General features: G+C 31.0%; 1 protein-coding gene across 1 annotated transcript; it reads right to left on the bottom strand.

Annotated features, from left to right (window-relative positions):
- Positions 1–8,748: 8,748 nt before the first annotated feature.
- On the bottom strand, positions 8,749–9,236 carry LOC111829450 (uncharacterized protein At4g04775-like). Its single transcript, XM_023778534.1, has 2 exons — positions 9,093–9,236; positions 8,749–9,018 (listed from the first exon to the last, which is right to left on the bottom strand). Exons 1-2 carry the CDS (start codon positions 9,234–9,236, stop codon positions 8,749–8,751), a joined length of 414 nt encoding a protein of 137 aa, XP_023634302.1.
- Between the last annotated feature and the right edge of the window lie 1,232 nt (positions 9,237–10,468).

Consider the following 10,468-nt stretch of genomic DNA (forward strand, 5'->3'; position numbering starts at 1 on the left):
ATTCGCCATCACCTTGCGGAGAGTCTCAAGGAGCAGTACTTGACTATTGAGAATCTCTTGGATTCTAATACAATAAGGAAAAGGTGGTGCCCACACACATTGATCCGCACAATGGATAAGAACCCAAGGGATTCTCAATAGTCAAGTACTGATCCTTGAGACTCTCTGTAAGGTGATGGCGAATAATTAATATTGCCTTATACTTGTTCTTATCGGGCTCGTCATTGCCATCAACAATACATTCACCGAGCCTTTTTGATTTTAGGATGATCTTAGCATCCAACGCCCATTGCAAGTAATTATCTCCCGAGAGATTAAGGGCGGTAAAATCCAAGTTATTCAGTTTCGACATTTGAAAAGAAGGACATATGCTTATCTTTAGATTTCATTATAAACTACTTATTACCTTTGCCCGTTCCAACCGTTCGGTAGAGAGGTAGCCCGCGCATCAGTTCAGACGAGTATAAACTCGCCGAGCCGCGTCCCCTTTTCTCCGAGCAATTATCCCGGACAAGGTCTATGCAATGTCTTATGATTATCATGATTCTCATATCTCATATCTCATATCTCATGATCCCATATCTCATATCTCATTATCCCATATCTCATGGTCTTATAATCTCATATATGCCAAACGACATTCATATTCACCAAGTATTCATGAGATTTTAAACAAGCATCCTAGCATGTGATTTCTATAAGATCAAACACTCATCATGCAAATTCAAGCATATAATTTCATGATCTTAAGACTTTAAAATTTATTAAGCAGTTCTAGGTGCACATGCTTTCATATTCGATTTTCATGTTAATCATATATTAGGATTTCATAAATTCATATTAATATAAACAAGTAACAATCCATATGAAAAACAAGTTTATAATCGATTTTAGGGTTACATGAAAAGCAGTTCAAAGAACAATCTCATATTTTACGGTTTCAAAATATCGCATGAAAAGCAGTCCAAACAACAATCACATGTTTTAGGGTTTCATAATTTCATGTGAAAAGTACTTCAAACAACAATCTCATATTCATAGGGTTTTATAAATTCATATGAAAGTACTTCAAACAACAATCACATGCTCTAGGGTTTCATAATTTCATGTGAAAAGTAATCCATACAACAATCTCATATTCAAGTATTTATGGTTTTAAGATTATAAATATGAAACAATTGTTTTAGGGTTCATGATGTTTACCTCTTGAACACATATTGAATGCTGAATGGATTTGGACCGGGAGCTAAATACCTCGGTAACACAAGCTTCTTCAATGAACCGCGATGAACAGTATCACGATGAACAGTACCGCCGAGATCTTTTAGGTTTAAGGTTTAGGGGCGATTTTAGCTTTAGCTTTTAGGGTTTAGAGAATCGTGCTGATAATGTGTTATAAACTAGAGAAAATAGAGAGGGAATTGAGATACTTTATTCATTAGCTTATGTTCCTTTATATAGAGATTGATACAAGGGGTTATGAGTAAACCCTAATACAATAAGGAAAAGGTGGTGCCCACTCGCAGGATCGAACTATGATTAAAGAAGTGGAATGTGTTAGGTCCAATAATAAGGACACCTCTCGATATAAAGCCAGTTGGACATAAATGGGTCTTTGTGAGGAAAAGGAATGAACACTGTGAAATCGTGAGATATAAAGCACGGCTTGTTGCACAAGGATTCTCACAAAGACCGGGAATAGATTATGAGGAGACGTACTCCCCTGTGGTGGATGCTACTACCTTTCGATTCCTAATAAGTCTGGCCATAAGAAATAATTTAGACTTGCGGTTAATGGATGTTGTAACCGCATACTTATATGGTCCACTGGATAATGAAATATACATGAAATTCCCAGAGGGCATTGAGCTTAGAGGTGTCAGGCGGGCCGGATAAATCCCTTTATGGATTAAAGCAATCAGGTCGTATGTGGTATAATAGACTAAGCGAGTACTTAGTGAAAAAGGGCTATAAGAACGACCCCATAAGTCCTTGTATTTTTATATGGAAATTTGATAAGGGGTTCGTAATTATCGCGGTCTATGTAGACGACCTGAATATCCTGGGAACCACTGGTGAAATAACCCAAACAGTGGAATATTTGAAAAAGGAATTTGAGATGAAAGATCTCGGAAAAGCAAAATTCTGTTTGGGATTACAGTTTGAGTACATCAATCCTTGTGCATCAAATGACATATATAGAAAAGGTACTCAAGCGGTTTAATACGGACCGATCTCACCCATTGACTAGCCCCATGGTTGTGAGGTCGCTTGACTTGGATACAGATCCATTCGGTCCTAAGAAAGAGGATGAAGAAGTCCTCGGCCCCGAAGTGCAATATCTAAGTGCCATCGGAGCTTTGATGTATATGGCGAGCCACACTAGGCCATATATATGTTTTGCCGTAAATCTATTATCTAGATTTAGCTCATATCCAACCCAAAGGCACTGGAACGGGATTAAACATATTTTTCGTTATCTACAAGATACGAAAGATTTGGATTTATTTTATACTAACCAAACCAAGGAGGGATTAGTTGGTTTTGCTGATGCAGGTTATCTCTCGGATCCACACAATGGTCGATCTCAAACTGGTTATGTTTTCACACACGGTGGTACGGCAATATCTTGGCGATCTCAGAAGCAAACGATCGCAGCAACATCGTCCAACCATTCTGAAATTTTGACGATGCATGAGGCCAGCCGTGAATGTGTTTGGTTGAGATCCATGATTCAACATATTATGATCGATTCTGGGATGACCGAAGGGAAGGCAGCACCAACAATAATGTATGAGGACAATGCTACATGCATAGCTCAGCTCAAAGATGGATATATAAAAGGAGATAGGAGAAAGCACATCTTGTCGAAGTTCTTCTTCACTCATGAATTACAGAAAGCCGGAGAGGTTCAAGTTGAACAAGTTCAATCATGTGACAACTCGGCGGATCTATTCACCAAGTCGCTTCCAACCTCAACGTTCAAGAAACTTATAAAGCAAATTGGAATGCGCCGGTTGAAAGATCTTCAGTGAGCTTCAAATGAGGGGGAGTAATACGTGTTGTACTCTTTTTTTCCTTCACCATGATTTTATCCCAATGGGTTTTCCTGGTAAGGTTTTAATGAGGCAACATCCCCAAGCGTATTACTAGCTCACGATGGTTATGACATCCAAGGGGGGTGTTATAAATCATATGATGGATTGTCATAACAAGCCCAGTCCGGCCCGGCCCATCACAAGCCCGGTCCGTCTATGTTAAGACCGTTTAACCTTTTCCCTATTGTATTAGGGTTTACTCATAACCCCTTGTATCAATCTATAGAAAAGAACATAAGCTAATTAATAAAGCATCCCAATTCCCTCTCTATTCTCTCTAGTTTATAACAAAATATCCAAATTTTCGGACAAAACTTTGGCTTTCGAGTATAATTTGGGTATTCGAAAAAAACTCAGGTATTAAATTATTTGTATGTTTTTATATTTTGTGTATTTTGGGGTTCGGGTTGGAGTTTTCTTGTCGGAGAGTTTAAGACCCAATAGAATAAATCTAAATTTTCAGTTTCGGATTTGGATCATTTGTTTTGGATCATTTTTGGTTCGGATATTTGATTCAGTGTTTTTTGCCAGGCCTAGTAGAACCACGTCTTGCAATTGAAAAGAATATGATCCATGTACAATACTCTTTTTTTTTAATGAGTGCGATCAGATGACAAAATTACTTTAAACCACTATCCGGATCCGGATCTGGCCACCTCGAATATCCTATTTTTTGGATCGAATGTGAGCGGATGTCCGAGCGGATCTTGGATATCGGATAATAAGTCTCAGGGCTAGTTAAAATGACTTAAAAGTTTGAGATATTAAGATGGATGATTTCGATTGGGCTTTAAAAAGCTTATAGTATCAACTAAAAACCTTTATAAAACAAAAAATACTTCGAAAAAAATATATATCATGTATTCTAACTAAAAACATTTATATTTTATTTTCCTTATTTTCAAATATTTCTTTTCATTTTTGGTCTTCCTATAAAATCATTATCATTTCAAAAATGTTTATGATCAATTTCCTTATAAATAAATTTCATTTTTTATTTATTAGTTTTATAAAAACTGATTATTTATATCCTTTTAAGAATAATTTTTCTGTTTAGAATTATTAACCTATTTTTAACTATTTTCATATGTAAATTTAATTAATATTTTTAAATGTAGAACATTAAACTTCCGATTAGAATTATATACATATTTTAAAAATTCTATTAGAATTATATACATATTTTACAATATTTTCATTTATAAATTAAAATTAAATTTTAAACACAGAAAAATACTTTATATTTTGACTATTTTTGTATCATGGAGAAAATTACGAAACCAATGTTACGCACATGAATGATACTTCTAAAGTTGTGCGCACCCTCTTTGAAAAAATAAAAGAGAGAGTTAATCAATCTATAATATTAATTGGGGAGCACAAAGAGCAGGCAAACAGCCCCCCAATTAAAAAAAAAAAATATCATGAAAGATATACAAGTTGCCAAACAAATTTAATGACAGCCAAAAAAAAAAAAACTATCTATATTTATGGAAATCATAATAATCTTTTATCAAAAAAAGTAGACAATTAAATTCAAAATTAAATATATATAAACATATCTATTTAAATATATGTAGACATCTCTATTTTAAATATACGTAAAAATATCTAATATTAATTTAATATTTTAATATAATTTCGAAATTAATAATTTATAAAAAAATAAAATCTAATAATACAAAATCATCATATATCTAAAAAGACAAAGCTAATATATTTTTTAGAAAAAACAAAAAAAAAACAATATGTTAGCTTTAAAAATACCCCTTTTCCAATACCACTTTTTAAAAATACCCCTCTTTCTAGATTTATCAAAAAGTCACTATAAAATTTGAAATTTATCAAAAACATATGTGTAAACTTATATATATATAGACACAAATTATCTTTATATGTGTGTAAGTTTATATATATATTTAATAAATACCGTATAAATATATTTTAAAAACCTTTTAAAAACCATTTAAAAACCTTATAAAACTGTGTAAACCTTTTAAAAACCTTATAAAAACATTATAAATGCCGTTTAGAACCTTTTAAAACCTTATAAATATTTGGATTTAGTCTCCCAGTAGTAATGATGACCTCGATGTATCTTATTAACCATATAAAAGTTTATAATTTTTCATATTTGAAAAGGGGTATTTTTGAAAATGGATAGAAAAGAGGGGTATTTTTAAAAAGGGGTACACCAAAAGGGGTATTTCTCAAAAATTCTCTTGAAATAATAAACTAATCAAATTCTACATAGTGTATATATATAACTGATCATATCATCAAATTTTTAAAAATTATATAATTTTAAAATATAAATAAAATTTAAATAAATCAATAATTAAATATTTGTTTTGCTAAAATCATGCGAATAAACATTATAGATCACAGAAATTTCTTATTTTCACATAAAAAATACTCATCTTCAAAAAGCAATCTAGTAATTATAGCACAAAAGATATCTACAAAATTTATCATTCATTCAATTAGTTAATGATTTTTATTTGGTCAAACAGTTAGTTAATGATTATTCTAAATTTCTTTTTTCTTATTAATTTCACACAATCTTAACAAAATAAATCTTCATCCATTGGCAATGTGCATATCATTACTATTATCAAATATTAAATAATTGTTTTATCAAATCATAAACTACATTTTAAGATTATAAACATATAGAATTTCTATTAAGATTAAAACTAAATAACAAGTGGATATATCACATTTAAATGATTTTTCCGACTTATTACCAATTTTTAAATAATAAATGGATTATATTTTTATGATTTAATCTAATTGAAAACAAATAAAATGTCAAATTGGTATGATGTAAATGATATAGTAAATAAATATCTACAAACAATAATATCTCACATATACGTACAATTTTGAACTATCCTTGACAAATATGATATATAAATTTTGGATAACCGGTTGAAATAAAAAAAAGTTGGTAGTTATATGAAATTTTACACATATTAAAATTATATTTAGTTACATGTAAATGGTGTTATTTATTAAAAATATATATATAAACTTATAGAAATGGATACGAGACGGGAACATATAATTCGAAACAAACATTATCTGAATTATTTCTCATAAAAAAAAACATGATTAGATATAATTGTTACGAGACACGATCATAAATTTAAATTCATTTTCAACTTTCAAATATAAAACTACGAGTACGATACGAGGACGTGTAATTTAAATTGCTAAATATTGAGACATGAAATGACGGGTACACGAAGATAACATATACTTCGGATAACAAAACTACAGTAAATCCATGTATTAAAAAAAAAAATAATACTTAAATCTTTAGAAAACAAAAAGACCAAAACATGAATCTTTGAATTGAAGAAAGTAATGAGAAATAAAGATGAAACTGAACGATCAATAACATTAAAAGTCGAACAAGGATGGTGTATGCTAGGATTAGAGACAGTGCCTTGTTAATAAAATTGGTGGGAGCATGTGACTTATAAATGGGTATTAGTTTGATAAAAATAAATATTTAAACGAAGAATATGGGTGGGACAGGGCAGGGTGGGACAGGGCAGGGTGGGACGGGACAGGGCGGAACGGGGTGGGGCGGGACGAGATGGGTCGGGACGAGACAGAAATGGACATGACGGGGTTTCTATTCTAAACTACACATAAAACAATTCAAACTAAAGCCAAATCCAATTTAACATCTCTAATCAAACTGTTAGATATGTTTTGATTAGTCTAAAAAGTAAACACGTAATATCACTTATCATTTTCATTTAAATTATTTTAAAATTATATTATGTAATACAATATCTATATTTTACAACTGTATGTCTATATATAGTTTATCAAATAAACTCATATAACAAAGTTTTACAAAAATAGCATCTACATAAAAAATTGTAATTTTGTAAAAATAACTCTGTACGTACGTGCGGGTCCATCACTAGTTATTCTTAATGGAAAAAGACTTATAAAAAATAACTTAGGTGGAAGAATGAAAATAACTTAAGTGGAAGAATGAAAATAACTTAAATGGAAGAGAAAAGTAGAGAAATAAGTTTTTAATTTATATATATATATATATATATATATATATTAAAATAAAAAAATATACAGTTACTATAAATGTTTGAAAACAACTGGGTAATAGATGTATCCATTCGAACATGTAGTTCAAATCTCTCTGTGTAATTCCTCATTTGGATTTATTTTTTAAATAAAAAAGGCAAATTTCAGAAAAAAATTACCGCTTGTTAGCAGTGCGGTTTTGATGAAAAAAATAAAATCTTGTTTAATCGCTGCCTAATTAACAACAATGCAAAAATGGCTTAAAAGTGTGGTATGGTTCAATTGCGGTACGAAGAAGAAAAATATATTTGTGAGAAAATTACGATTAATACATAAAAATTGGAACAAGATAATGTTTCATTAGTGAAATACAAAAAGAAATACATATTTTAATGTATTAACAATAATTATGAAAAATAATTTTAGTTTATTATTAATTAACATGCATTTTTAATATATTATTATTTTAAATCGTTAAATCATAAAAAAATTATATCTAATATTTTGATTATTTAAATTCATTCATAAGGTCCATTAACTCCAACTCGATTTATAATATGATTTATAACGATAAAACTATATTATAATATGAATTTTTTAACTCAATATTATGAATTAAAAATATTATGTTGTTTACCATTTAATAATATATAAAGGTGTTTAAAACTTATTTTAGTCTTTGTATAAAATATTATTAAAATGAAAAGAGAAATAGAGGTGGGATTTATAATAAACGGGAGATATGGATATTAAATTTCAACTGAATAATGGATTAAAGTTTCCAGTGTATTGAAAGGATCAACCGTACATACCAACTGGTTATTGAAATGGACATTGTACTAATTACCTTAAACCATTATAAACCCAATAAATAAATAAACCCTACAAATAGTCACCAATTGTGTATAAAATATTGAAATCCCATCGAGAACTGAATATTGATTTCAGATCAAGAGATTATAAAAAACCTTTGCAAATTAAAGCAAGAGTCTTGAAACAAATAATATAGGATGAAAATTATGTGATTAGATACACTTAACTGCTTGTGTTAACATCTTGTGTTAAAAACATTATCTAATTGTAAAGATGTTATAGCATATAACCATAGGTGTAGAGATATCAATTGGGCCGCCCATGTACATATATATTTTATTGAAAATTCTGGTTATAGCCCAAAAAGGACCATATCCAAATGAAGACCAGACCAAATAGGACCATGTCCAAATGAAAAGCAGACCAAATAGGACCATGACCAAGTCGACTGTCCATAAGGTCCATTACATAAAAACAATGTGTAAGTTCATACATCAAAAACGTTCATAGCTCCTACTTTAGAGATGTTCTTTGGAAAATTGTTTGCCAGCTACACAGACAATTCACGAACACATACGCACACATGCAGACAATTTTAATGTTTGGCTAGCTACATAGACTATGGACATCACATGAGCACAAATGAATGAAGAGAATGACAAACTTGTTTGCTCATTAGTAGTTAACAAAACAGTTCACACAATTCTTAGATGACCACATATGTGTTTATGACGTTAAGAGAAAGACACAGACACTTAAAGATCAACAACCATCAACCAAAAATAATGGCTCCAATGGCACATACAAGCAATCCGGATAATCCTGTTATGATCAATCGTTGCCTATATATAACTTTTTCTGCGTCTTCCACATGCTTCTCCAAACCAGTACGAAGTTCTATAACGGTCATTCTTAGTTCATGGATAATGTATTCCTTCTCTTCAATCTCTGCCATAGCTTGACTCAATGCATTTCGCGACAATCGTTTAGACTCTTCATCATCAAACCACTTAAAATACTTGCGAGGCTCCGTTCCACCATCCTACATTCATAATAAAACTCAGAATTTGCTATTTCCATTCACCTCAACATAAGAAACACACACATTAAACATACCTTATACAATTGACACCCAAATAACCTTTTCCATGGATTCTTTTTGGTCTTTGATGTGAATATCTTGGCTGGCAATCCACAATTACACTTCCTCAAACCTCCCAAATATCTAGTAGTACTAGATGAACCCGTGCTTAAATCCATCTTACCTAAATTCACACTGCTCTTTCCCTGTCTTAAAAAACCAACGACCAATCCAATATTTTAAATCCAACAAAACCAGACATAAACGAACAAGAAACAAAAGTTAAACCCACAAAACCCAGAAACCCAGAAATAATCGAGAAACATTTATAATCCATGAACCTTACTCTCAAGATTTCGATTTCTATTTCACATATTAGTGAACTCAAAACGATATGTATTACCTTGTATCGTGATGAGATTCGAATTCCTCTTCCTCAAGAACCCTAAGTAAAAGGGGATTTTTTTTTTCTTTTTTTGCTTTACAGATCGTGAAAGTATTAGGAAGAGTAAAAGAGTGTTTGTTATGTAGAAATTTCAATTGAACCGGGTTTGGGACATTACAAATTTGGTCCGGTTAAAAAAATAATAATTTCGCGGGTCAAATTATTAACCGGGTCATAATCGGGATTAAGGGCCGTCACTGGATTCCGTCGTTCCTTCAAACGGGAAGGTACTGGAAGCTATGGTTATGGTGCTGCGTACATAACCAATGTTTGTTCAGATATGTGCTCATGTGATGTCAATAGTCTGTGTAGCTAGCCAAACATTAAAAATGTATGCATGTGTGCGTATGTGTACGTGAATTGTCTATGTAGCTGGCAAACAATTTTCCATGTTCTTTTGATCTTTTTGCAAAATCATACATATACATAACCTACTGATTTATAACTCGAATCTTCTTTCTTTCTTTCTTCATCTTCATCTTCATCTTATAAACATTAATTAATAAATTTTGTTCTTCTTTTTGTTGTTCATCTTTATCTTGCAATCAAAGAGCATCACGCATCTCAATTGATATTCTTATAGAACATTGATTAATAAATTTTGTATATCAAAATTTGGATCACTTTATCACAAATATGTTAAAACCCATAACCCAAGACATAAGAATCACAAGGAACAAAGCATTTGGAGTAAACCCACAAATTGAAAAAATAAACCCATAAACTGAAATTACCTTAGACAACCAATTACAGTAGGATAATACGGCTATGTCAAATAGATATTGAGTCAATCATTCTATTAAAATCTGAAAAATGTGTGTATCTGCATAAATATTGTTAAACTCTTCTGTTTGTTTGTTGTTTTCTAAAAGTTATACATCATAATTGATCTATTGATTTTATTCACCAAGTTTGTTTCTAGTGGTCAAAGACATTTTAGCCACCTTAAAGTTGAATTGGCTTATA

The sequence above is a fragment of the Capsella rubella genome, unplaced genomic scaffold (assembly GCF_000375325.1).
Source record: "Capsella rubella cultivar Monte Gargano unplaced genomic scaffold, Caprub1_0 scaffold_7, whole genome shotgun sequence".
Classification (NCBI taxonomy): Eukaryota; Viridiplantae; Streptophyta; class Magnoliopsida; order Brassicales; family Brassicaceae; genus Capsella; species Capsella rubella.